Source organism: Acomys russatus, chromosome 28 (genome assembly GCF_903995435.1).
Source record: "Acomys russatus chromosome 28, mAcoRus1.1, whole genome shotgun sequence".
Lineage (NCBI taxonomy): Eukaryota > Metazoa > Chordata > Mammalia > Rodentia > Muridae > Acomys > Acomys russatus.
Genome location: NC_067164.1, coordinates 12,929,480 through 12,941,610, shown reverse-complemented (window position 1 = coordinate 12,941,610; position 12,131 = coordinate 12,929,480). Strand labels below are relative to the sequence as shown.

Below are 12,131 nucleotides of genomic sequence, written 5' to 3'. Positions count from 1 at the left end.
TTTTATTTTTGTTTATTGCTCTCTGTCTTTATGTCTAACAAATGTGCCTTAAACTGTGCTCATTGAATATTTTTTATTCTATTGGATATATATCCAATAGAGTTTTGTTTTGTTTTCTGTTTTAAAACAGGGTTTTATTTTTTTACCCATGGCTGTCCTGGAATTCTACTTTGGAGACCAGGCTGGTTTCAGGCTCACAGAGGTCTATTTGCTTCTGCCTCCAAAGTGTTGGGATTAAGGATTTATGTCACCATACCTACCTGTGGCCAGAGAGTTTTAAAAGAGAGAGAGAGATGACCTCCACAAAAATACAGAAAGGAATGTTTTGGTTTTTAAAAAACATTTATTTAGGGTGTGCACATGTGTGTGAGCCAATATTCAGGCAGCCTCAAGTGTGCCCATGCCACAGTGCACGTGTGGAGGTTAGAGGACAATTTGTGGCAACTGGTTCTCTCTTTCTGCCACGTGGGGCTCAAGTATCGAACTCCAGTCCTTAGCTGTGGCAGCATGCCCCTTAACCTCCTGAGCCTAACAGAAATATTTCTGCTAACTAAGCATCTGTTTAATTATGTCTTTTCTTTTCTTTTTTTTTTTTTTTAACCATTTATAAAATAAAAAATTAAAATCTAGTTCATCAAACCATGTAAGTTCTTTTGGTCTATTGATTTGTAAGTAAAATTAATCCTTCATATACCAAGATGCAATTATTTCTCCTTCAACCATTTCTCCCAAATCTTACGAAATTCAAAAGCTGTCTTAAACATTATCAGCCAGTTAGACCTGTCAAGATTCCCAGCACCATTCCCTGCAGTGGCACCACTGCAGTTCTATCTATTACAGATAGTTCAAATGTACTGACCCCCATTGGTTTCTTTTTTTTCCCCTCATCACAAGAAATACAATCTGATTAAGATGCTTTTGACTTTCAAAGAGCCTAAAAGATCCTCGCTGGTTTTGAGATTCCTTCTTCCATTGTTTATTGGTCACTAAATATTTATGGTTGTAGCACTGAACCAGCCAAGCTCCTTTACAAACACGTGTCTTCTGCCCTAGTCATTTGCTTCTTCCTCAACGTCTCCAGTGTCGCGACCCTTCCGACCACCAGAAAATAAGGACACGACCCGAACATTCTTCTCCAGGCAGTTTATTCAGGAACCTTTTCAGCAAGCTTCCTTTCCTGCACCCCAGCGCCCCTCTTATATCCTCTGCCTCACCCAATCAGCAGCTCTTACGTCGGTAGCTCCAATTGGTTCCCGATAAGGCGGAGTGCATACATCAGAGCAAAGCACGGCCCACAACCCAAATAAGGACTTGTTTACCAGGAGCAGAATTGCAAGTCATTTTGCCTGGCAGGTTGCCAGGCGCCATCTTAGCGAGGGCGATAGCTTCAGCTTCCCACACTCCAGCCCTTTGGACTTTCTTCTCATAGCTCACTGTACTGTGGGCTCCCATGCTCTTCTATCTGTTTTCTGATTGGTCAAGTCTTACTCATCCGTCAGGAGCCTGGGAAAAATCTTTCTGTTCCTGGGAAGAATTACTTTACTATCTACCTATTAGCATCGATTAGACCAGCAAGTCTGACTCAAAATGTCCAGTCCTCATCCAGTACATCCTGATTTCCGGCCTTTAATATTTATTGATCTATTATCACATGCATGAGAGTGCATTGTGATAGACTGAAAGGATATTTGAATTGAGTATAATTGTGCTTCCAGGCATGATGCTATGTGACTTTAGTGCCAGCACTTGAGAGGCAGAGGCAGGTGAGTTTCTGAGTTCAGACCAGCCTGGCCTATAAATAAATTCCAGGACAGCCCGAAACCTTGTCTTGAAAAACATATCTAGAAATATATATAAATTATATATAACATAAAATAATATACAATATCTAAATATAAATGTTTTCACATTTATACATAATATACAAATATATTTTATATAAATATTAAAAAATGTGTGTGGTGTATGCATGCATCTGTTTATAAAACAGCTTTAATTTTGGCCACAAGGTGGAATACATGAATGAGTTATAAGTCACAGTCTTATAATTTCCAGTCACTTTTTATTGATTTTGGTAGGATAAAAGTGTTTTCAGTAGAGAAAATGAAAATCGTTGTAATAGAATCCCAGAGAGTCCAGGGCACTCAGTATAGGGTTTCCTGCTTCCCCCTTTACCCAGTAATTATTGACACAATGAGCCTTAATTACACAGAACATACTTTCCTGAAGCATTTGGGTCAGAAAAAAAAAAAAAAAAAAAAAAAAAAAAAAAAAAAAAAAAAAAAGGTGAAGAATCACTGTTACTGAAGTTATACTAGAAGCACTGTTTAATAATTTAATTTGAAAATACCTGAGCATTTTCAATACTGTATGAAGAGTTACTCTTAGCTGGTAAGAGCTCTTCTTAGTTATACGTTCATACTATTTTTATAATGTAATTTGTTGTTATATATATTTCTGGAAATAGGGAGGTTATGATTCTCCCCTCCCCGCTTTTTAAGACAGGGTTTCATCATGCAGCTTGATTGGCTTGAAACTCACTATGTAAGCCAGGCTGGCCTTGAACTCAGAGGTCTGCCTGCCTCTGCTGCGATCAAAGGTGTTCACCGTCACACCCAGCTGAGGTTGTGAATCTTGATTGGCAACTGGTTGCGGAGCACCTCGATCAATACTGAACAGTCTTGGATGTGGCTGTGAGAAAGTTTACAGGAAAGATTAACTAAGAGGAGCCAGGTGTGGTGGTGCACGCCTTTAATCCCAGCACTTGGGAGGCAGAGGCAGGCGGATCGCTGTGAGTTTGAGGCCAGCCTGGTCTACAAAGTGAGTCCAGGGAAGCCAAGGGAAAGTTCCCTCTGAAAGTCGGTGGTAACATCCCTCACACCAGGGACCCAGGTGGAATGAGAGGAAGAGGAGGGCTAGTGAGCACAGGCACTCTCTCTCTCAGCTCCCTGGCTTCTACGGTATGTGTGCTCTGCTGAGCCATATCCCTTCTGTCACAACGGACTGAGACTTCTGAAACCATGGGCAAAATAAACCCTCCTCTACTTCGGTCATTTTCTCATGTATTGTTACACCGGTGAAAAGTCTGACACAGAGGGCAAATAGATAAAGTGCACCAGTTCCCAAAATCAGGTCAATCACAAGCTACTGCTCGCTTGAACAGAAACTAGGAATTCAGAATAATAGATAGTTTGGGAATAGATAATAATACTATTACGTTAGTCAAATTTAAAATATTACCATTACAAACTCAATATATACAAGATTCAAGTCTGTATTTTTTCTTTCAAGATCGTTTTGTTGGTGCTGCTGCAGGAAGCAGTTGAACGATGGTTCACATCCGTTTCACACTTCCTAGTGCATGGTTCTTTACTGGAGCAGCTGAAATGGTTACGGAAAACAAACAAACAAACAAAAACAAAAGAAAAAAACACTTTATTTTTTTCCCAAGTAGCGTCGAGGAGAGTCAATATGATTTGGCAAGGCAGAAGAGAAGCCCAATTATTTCTTATGCTGCCTTTGGTTTTTCCTGCCAAAGACAAGGCAGGAATGATGGATAAGCGTCTGACTTTCTCCTGGTACTGCGATGAGATGGCGCAGTGTCTGACCACCAGCTTCATGGATGCTGACCGTGTAGCCAGGGTACATTAGTTGTGTTGGTGTGCATCGGCTAGGTGTGAAGTAGTCTGAACTCAGAAGTAATCGACAGTCCTGGCATACGCTGCTGTTTGTGGAGGCTTCCGGGAGGTGCCAGTTTTGTAATTGTGGTGACTTCCTGATTCTCAGAGACCAACACTTTTATCAGGTTCCTAATTTTTGTTTTTTTCAGTTTGCCTCATGATTGTAGAAACAGTGGCTTAATTCCACAGTATCATTCAGCGTGGCCTCCACCCCCCAAATCTTCTGCTTTATCAACCCTCCCAAGATTCTGTAAACTGTTAAATGCCTGATGATGGATGAGTTTTAATCCGAACTTCTGATTCCACAGTCTTGTTCTTTTTAACTGATTCTCGATTAACATAGTCTCTCATTGGCTATAAAATCAGTGAAATTTTATTCTAATAGCAGAAGTGTCCCAAATTGACATGCTATAACGACAGCATATTTTTCAGTGTAAGAAGCGGTTTCCCTATTTCAGTTCCATGCCATTTCTGTCCCATCACTTTGCTGGCAGTTTCTCCTCTCTTTTACATACCCTCTTATTTTTATGTACTACCTATAAGAGAAAGTTTGGCATTTTTATCATTTCTGGTTTTCTCTGGTCATTTTGAACTAACAAACTAACAGTATTTAATTAAAGATGACCCAAATTTAGGACGTAGCGTGCCACTTGCCCTGTAACACCGTCAGGGGAATCTGGAGGCCATTTATGTAAGTAGAGGCAAGTATGATCACATACACAGTGGCTGTTGCCTTCACGGAATTCGAAACTCAGCTCTGTGAAGCGCAGTAGCTGTTAAGTTAGGCAGGTAGAGTGCTCAGCTGGTTGGTTTTGATGACGTGGCGGGGAGGGGGGCGGGCGGGGTGGTTTCCAGGTGCAGGCACATTTTCTCCCTCATGGCTTTCTGGGCTATACACTTGATGAGGGTCTCTGGCAGCCAGGTGCATCCAGCCTGACCACTGCTCTTCTTCTTTCATTCTCTGGGGGACATCAGCATTTTGAAGACTAAGGAGTAGTGGCTTTCCTGACCCGTCATCCTGGTATTTCTACCCATGTGACCTTGGACTTTCAAGAGCCTCATACTCTGCCGGGGACAGGATATTTTTCAACTGTATACAGGTCTTCAGGTCTGGCTGTATCCGCACAGCATGGAGGAAGGTAGAAGGTGTCAACTTGCGAGTCCTCTAAGATGGGGATCACTGACGATGAGAGAGAGCAGTGTCAGCCTTTACACACTCTCTGCTTTAGTGATGGTCTCTGTGTCTTTAGCAGCTGCGAGACCCAAGCTTTCACTGCCCACTTTGTTTATTCTCCTGGAGGTCAGATATTGCTTAGGTTTTTTGGTTTCAGAGGCTTCAAAGCAAATAATCCATTTTTACTCTGAACGATTTTGAGCTGACTAGAGAAGACTCACTTTCAACTGCTTCTTCAGCAAACAGTGTCTGCATGTCGAACAATTTAGCATCATGTACTTGAATTTGGTCACAGGTCTTGTTAAAAATTTCCACAAAGTGCAGTGTTGTATTTGAGGACAACAGTCTCAAAATTATTTTCAACACAAGAGAAAGCCTCTCTTTCAGTTGCTAGGAGCAGTGGGCTACTCTTTTGAGGTTTGTAGCTGGATTCTGTTGCTTCTTCCAATTGGAAACTAGGATTAATGAGTAATTAAGTTTTCAGCACTTATGCTGCCCTCTGGCGGATCCGACTGGCAAGCCGGGCGAACGTCGCAGCAATCCTGAGCACAGTTAACCCATAGGAACCCTATCATTCTAAAATAATCTACTAAACAAATAGATAGATAAATATAAATTATTTACTTTGAGTGTCTTGTCTGTATGTATGCAAGTAGATAATGTACGCGCTTGGCGCTAGAAGAGGGCGTCAGATCGTCTGGAACTGGGGCTACAAATGGTTGTGAATTGTGGTGTGGGCGATGGGAACTGAACTTTGCTCCTCTGAAAGTGCAGCAAAGTGACTCTGACCTCTTGACCACCGAGGCATCGCTCTAGACCTATTTATTTATTTATTTACTTATGGCATTCTGTCTTAGGAGATAGATCAGCTAGAGGCTACGACCACGTGCTCCAGATGACAGGACGTCGGTGTATTTTGTATTCTTGTAGTCCAATCTGGGCCGTTACCTTAATTTTTTTCATAAGACAGAAGCAGCCACTTTCTCTTTTAAATCTATGTTCGACCACATATAATTTATACCTACCATTTTGTTTGCAAAGATGCATTATAAATAGTAATTTCTATATACTTGAAAAAAGAAAACATTGTTATCGTTATTAGTTTTAGAGATAATATATATGTGGGCTGGTTGCAGCTGACGAATCTGCGTAATCTGTTCAGAACTCCTGCAATTTCTAACCCCAATTTTTCTTATTACTACCTATTAATCCATAATAGAAGTGCTGGGATGTGTTTATGCATTTAGCTCAAGGAGCACAGGTGGTGCTCAAGACCTGCTTTCCAAATACAAGCAGCCGATGCACTGCAAACTGTGGCTGAAGGAAACAGAAGCTTAGTGAGCTGGAAAGGCTTTCCTGACGGGAGGGTAAGACCACGGGCGAGAGGCGGGGCGACGGGCGGGAGGCGGGGCGACGGGCGGGAGGCGGGGCGAGGGGGTGGAAGACCGGCCGGAAGGCAAGACGCTGCGTAGAAGGGCGGGGCGACCTGAGAAAGGCGCGTTGATGCGCGTGAGGCGCTTAGAGGGCGGGGTAAAGGGCGGGACTCTAAAAAACGCAGATAACGGCCAGTGTGCCATTGGTTGCGCGGTGCATCCTGCGCATGCGCGGCTCATTTGAATTTTTTTCTTTCCGCTAGTGGTTGTTTGTTTGTTTAGGGCGCAGGCTGAAGTGCAGGGCGGGCGGCTCTTGCGAAGCCTCGTGCCTCGGCCCCCGATCTCACTAGACGACTTTTAACCCTTCTGGGGCCTGTCTCAGTTTCCCTATCAGGTCTCAGTCGGGACCAGTGGGCCGGAAACATGGCCTTCCATCTGGTAAGTGCGGGTCTGGGTCGGGCCTGCGTGATGTGTCGGCCTCCCTGTGCTGGAGAGATCCGGACGCGGGGCTGGTGCTGCGAGCGGCTTGTCGGGGTTGAGTCGTGGGTGTGTGTACTGTGTGCGGGGTGAGTCGTGGGTGTGTGTATTCTGTGTGCAGCTTCTCGGGCGTGAGTTGTGGGGTGTGTGTGTACAGTGTGCAAAGTGAGTCGTACACGTTAGTAGAAAAGCTTTGGAAAAATTGTAAATTAGCTCTAGACAAAATCTTCACCCCAGGTTTATGTTTTTGTAAAAACGTTTTACTATGTGGAGTGGGGATGTGGATCTATGTTTGTTGGTTAGAAGGTTCTCCATCTTTACATGGATTTTGGGAATCCAATTCAGGTTGCATGCTTCACAACAGTGCTTTCCCCACCGGGTCATCTCTTATGTCTGTGTCTTCTGGTTTTGCTTTTTTTTTTTTGCTTTTGGTTTTTCGAGATAGGGTTTCTCTGTGTAGCCTTGACTATCCTGGACTTGCTTTGTAGACCAGGCTGACCTCGCACTCCCAGCTATCTGCCTGCCTCCGCCTCCCTGAGTGCTGGGATTATAGGCGTTCGCGACCGTGCTGGGCTTCCTTCTGTGTTTCTTAATATCTAATTTGTTTTTGTCTTATCTTCCTTTCCTAAAATGATATGAGGTGGAACCAAACAGGGTGTGTATCCCTGCGGATGGAAAGCTGTAGTGACTCAAGAGCTGCTATGTAGGAGCATGCATGAGTAGGGCCCTACAGTGCCAGGACATTAGATGTCAAGAAGTTAGTTTCCATCTGCCAGGGGACAGCTTATGTAGTCATGTAAGCTGAAATATGGAAGTGGGAGTAATTTACGTAGGAGTATCCTTAGTGATGAGCAGTGAGTGTTCAAGTGAGAAGCAATCTGGTACCGTATGAGGAGGGCATCCATGCAGGCCTGTTGGCTCAGCACAGTGAGTTGGAATTCGGGTGGTACCATAAGGTGTCTTCATAGGACAGTGGCTTTGAACTTGATGAGAGAGACTGAGCAGAAGTAGAGGCAGAACATGTGGAAGGTGTGGCTGGGACCCGTGTGTAGGAACACTTGCTTAGCTGGTTGAGGAGTCTGGGACATTTTATTGCACAGAGTGAAGTCAGGGTAGGGATTAAGAGAAGATGTGTTAGTCAGCCTGGATGACGATCATATATATATTCTTTCATACTTCAGAGGAGAAAGGATGACATAGATGGATCTTGTGAATTTTTAGATTGTAATCGTAGGGATCTGAACTCAGATACAGAAATATAGGTGCACAATATATCCTCTCTCTTGTCTTAGAGGCTGGAGAAAAGATGGCATCTTCCCCGCAAACAATGAGCACATGTATGTGGCATTGAATTCATTCCTGATTTCTAAACTAAAATCAAAGGGAATTGAAATTGAACATCTCTTTATAAAATTTTGTGCCTTTTAGGGCTGGTGCAGCCAACATAAAAGTTAGACTAGAACAAATAGGATCTTTTGCTATTATTAATGTACCACTGGGTGAAATCAAAGTGGAGCTAGAATAAGGGCTGGTGTTGGTAGTGTTTTCACTTTAAAGAGTGTGGCAGTCATCGTCTTCCTAGAGAATCTCCAGCTAGGTTTTCTGTGATAGCTCTACCCTTGAAAGATAAGGATGGAAGGGCATGTCCCCATTTTACTCTTGCTTTATTTTTCCTATTATTCCCAATTCCTGCCTTTTTCATGGTAGGGTACATTTTTAAGAACTAGCTTCCGTTTTAAAATTATCTTAATTTTAGGTAACTTCATTGTTAAGAATTCTTGTTCTCTACTTAGTATTGATAATATAAAGCCTTAGATTTTTATTTTTATTAACTTCTTAGAGAGAGGATTTTGCTGTGCTGCCTAGACTGACCTCAAACTTATGATCCTCTTGCACAGGCCACCATGGCAATCTCTACTTTGGTTTCATTTTGAACATATTGCTTTTTTTATTTTAGGTTTTCTCCATTTTTATCTTTGGCATTAAATCTTCTCTTGGGACATATTACATTTTAAAAATTTATGTATTGATTTTTCTTTTTCTGTTTTAGAGACTTAAATGTCCAGTAAGCTACCCATGTTGGTCATATTTGAGATACATAGCTGTAGGTGATCTATAAGTATCCTTGTTAGGCTCAAAGGAAAATCCAATTCCTCAGACTCCTAATCAGCCATCTTGCCTTTCCCAAGAATTCTTTATAGTGTTACATTGGACAGTTAACAGATAATTGTTAAATGAGTCCCTGAAAATATGTTCTCTTGTTAATCCTGTATTGTACTGGAATTATTTTGAATGTGAGTTGTATTTGATTGTAGCTTAAAAAATTGATAGTTAACTTTTCTTTCAGGATCATCTAAAAAATTACCACAGAAGATTTTGCCGGCCTTCCAGGTAAGTTGAACTTTTAAGGTGATTTATTTTCATCTTTGGAAAGTGCATTTGAAGATAGAAGTTGTTACCTTTGACTGATTAATTTGTATGCCCACTGTTTGTTTGGTCTTTTAATTATTTTATATAAGAGAGAAATATTAACACTTCAAAACATTAACAAAATATTAAGTTGTGTAATGACTTAGTGGAAGTAAAAAATACTTTCATAGAATCATGGACAGGAAGAATTGAATACTGAATTATTAATAGCCCTGATAGTAATATTAATGACATATACTAATTTAATAAGTTTTTGGACCATAAAGAACTTGCATTCTTGCTTGAATGTTTTTTTTCCTGTAGTACTAGTAAAATTACTTAATGGAGAAAAATATTACTTAAAATTAGGATGATAAAGTAGCAGCTTATGTCATAAAAGCTTTATATATAATTTAGCTATTATTTTGAAGTGCAGCTAGCCATGTAAGAAATTACGTGAAATTTGTGTGTGTTTTGATATGAATGAAACCTTTAAAGGTTTAGTGTAATTTTAAGTAAAAGCTTATCAACCTTCTTTAGAGGTGTATACCTAAATTATATTGACTGAAATCTAGATGCCCATCATCAGGTAAATGGTTAAACTCTGTGATCTATTCATTGCGTAGATATTATTCCTCAATAACTAGAATGAACAGTTCATTCATGCAAAAACTTGGGATTACTTCCTAGAAAATTATACTGAGTAAAAAGAGTCAGTGAAAAATACTGCATACTTTACAATTCCATTTCTATAGTTGATTATTTGTGTGTGTGTGTGTGTGTGTGTGTGTGTTTTGGTTTTTCCAGACAGAGTTTCTCTGTGTAGCCTTGGCTATGTGGACTCACTTTGTAGACTAGGCTGGCCTCAAACTCACAAAGATCCACCTGCCTCTGTTTCCCAAGTGCTGGGATTACAGGTGTGCACCACCGTACCTGGCTGGATGATTATTTTTTAAATGACAGAAATTTAGAAATGAAGGACAGATAATTGGTGGACTGAAATGATCCACAGAAGATAGTTACTGGTAACTACGCTGATTAAACCAGCTAAACATTTTGAGTCTTTTTAATGGCCAGACAATGAACAGACTCTTGCCTCTGGATAGTGTGTTGGTGACCAAGCTCAGTTGTACACTGTTTTTAAAGAAAAAAACCACAATTACATCAGTGCTGGAGCGGGGAGGGGGGTCCACATTAGTTTGGGATTTGGGATGCCCTAGTAGCATGTGGCAAAGCTCACCAGTATTTTCCACACATTACATAACAATTATTTTTTTATTTATATTTCCTTCTCTTCCTCCTCCTCCTTCTTCTTATTTTATTTATTTATTTATTTATTTATTTATTTATTTATTCATTCATTCATTCATTCATTCAGGACAGTGTTTCTCTGTGCAGCTCTAGCTGTCCTGGAGCTCGCTCTGTAGACGAGGGTGGCTTCTGCTTCCTGAGTGCTGGGATTAAAGGAATGTGCCACCACTGTCTGGCTTTAGTTTTGTTTTTAAGCTACAGAAATCACTTATTGCATTTTATACGATTGGACCACAGTCAGGGTCATGGACTGTAGAGGAATTTTAATTCAAGAACATGGCTGTTCTGGCAAGAGATCACATCCAAAGACCTTCTAGGTCTGTGTGATCCAGCTTGCCTTTAGTCCAGGAGACAGAGGCAAACAGATCTGATTTCAAGGCTAGCCTGATATAGAGTAAGTAATCAGGTAAAGCAAAGCTTAGGTCCAGGTGTGGTGGTACATGCCTTTAATTGCAAATATTGAAGATAAAGATAGATTGTAGAAGGAAGCACCCATAGTTGAAAATGATGTCTAATTGAGTGGCAGAAAAAGTGACAAATCAGAGAAAGATTTGACAGAATAGGATGTGCCTAACTCTCAGTAGAGAGAAAAGGGAAGCTACTAACGGGGGCAAAACAGAGAGGAAGAGGGACGTGAGGAGAGAGAAAAGGCAGTTTTACAGGGAGAGTCATACAGAGAGAGAGGGGTCGGGCTGGGGGGGGCAGGGATAGAACAAGCTAGACATGGGTGAAGACAGAATGAGCCAGAGAAGGAGAAGGAGCCCGAAGATTAGAAAAGATTGATAGAGTTAGTTTGAGGCCAAACAGCAATTCAGGGGCCTATAGCGAAACCAGATTGAATAAGTCACTTGGGAAAAGAGTTTAAGCCAGAACAGCTGAGTTGAACCAGCCAGCTATAAGCTCAGTAAGAACAAGTAAAGGTGAGCTTACTAAGCAGTAATTCTCAGAGGCTGAAAACATTCTAGGCCTAGGTTAAATTGTACAGAGACTAGAAGCTTCTAGGCCTAGGCCTAGGTGAGCAGACAAAGGCATTAAATCTTCAAGACAATTACCTCAGGAGAATAATAGTTCATTTACAACGTTCAGGCCCAAAAGTGATGTCAAGGTGGACGCGGCTATTGGGATTTGGAAAGCTGAGAAATATCTAGGCAGACACACAATAAAGTTGGGACAAGGTGGCATTACATTAGTCATTTCTAAACTTAAACACGTGTGGGTATATATAAAACCAGAACACCAGGGTAACTATGTATATGGTAGTATAAAATCAAAACAGTATTTAATTAAGCTGTTTATGTTTATAAATTGCTTGACTAATTCAAAATTAGTGCTATTGAATGTAAAGTGCACTTGAAGAGTTGCAGAGAAGATGTGTTACTAGGAGATGTTGAGACTGGTGTCTGTAAAGTCTTCATTAAAGGAGCGTGTGCACCTGTAATTACAGCCAGAAGTCCTGGGTTCAGTTCCCAAGACAAAAGCAAAACATTTTAGAACCAATTTAGTGTCTTAAAAAACCAAAATTATTAATGAAATACAACAGTTGTCTGAACCAATCTCAGATACAGATATTCAACTTTCAGTAGATATTTGTAGATAATAGCCTAACTTCTCTTAATACTACATATGAATAGGATGAGTTGATGGACTTTTCTTGTGTTCAAATAGTAGAGTTATTTTCCTATGTAAAGTTAACATTTTATATGGGAT

The 12,131-nt window shown here is 40.9% G+C and overlaps 1 protein-coding gene across 1 annotated transcript in view; it reads left to right on the top strand.

The window, feature by feature from the left end:
• Positions 1 to 6,559: 6,559 nt before the first annotated feature.
• Positions 6,560 to 12,131, top strand: part of Cenpc (centromere protein C) — a 43,189-nt gene continuing 37,617 nt past the window's right edge. The window contains exons 1-2 of the mRNA XM_051170214.1: positions 6,560 to 6,665; positions 9,052 to 9,095. Coding sequence (XP_051026171.1) covers positions 6,651 to 6,665; positions 9,052 to 9,095 — 59 coding nt within the window. The 5' untranslated portion in view covers positions 6,560 to 6,650. The remainder of the gene's footprint in view (positions 6,666 to 9,051; positions 9,096 to 12,131) is intronic.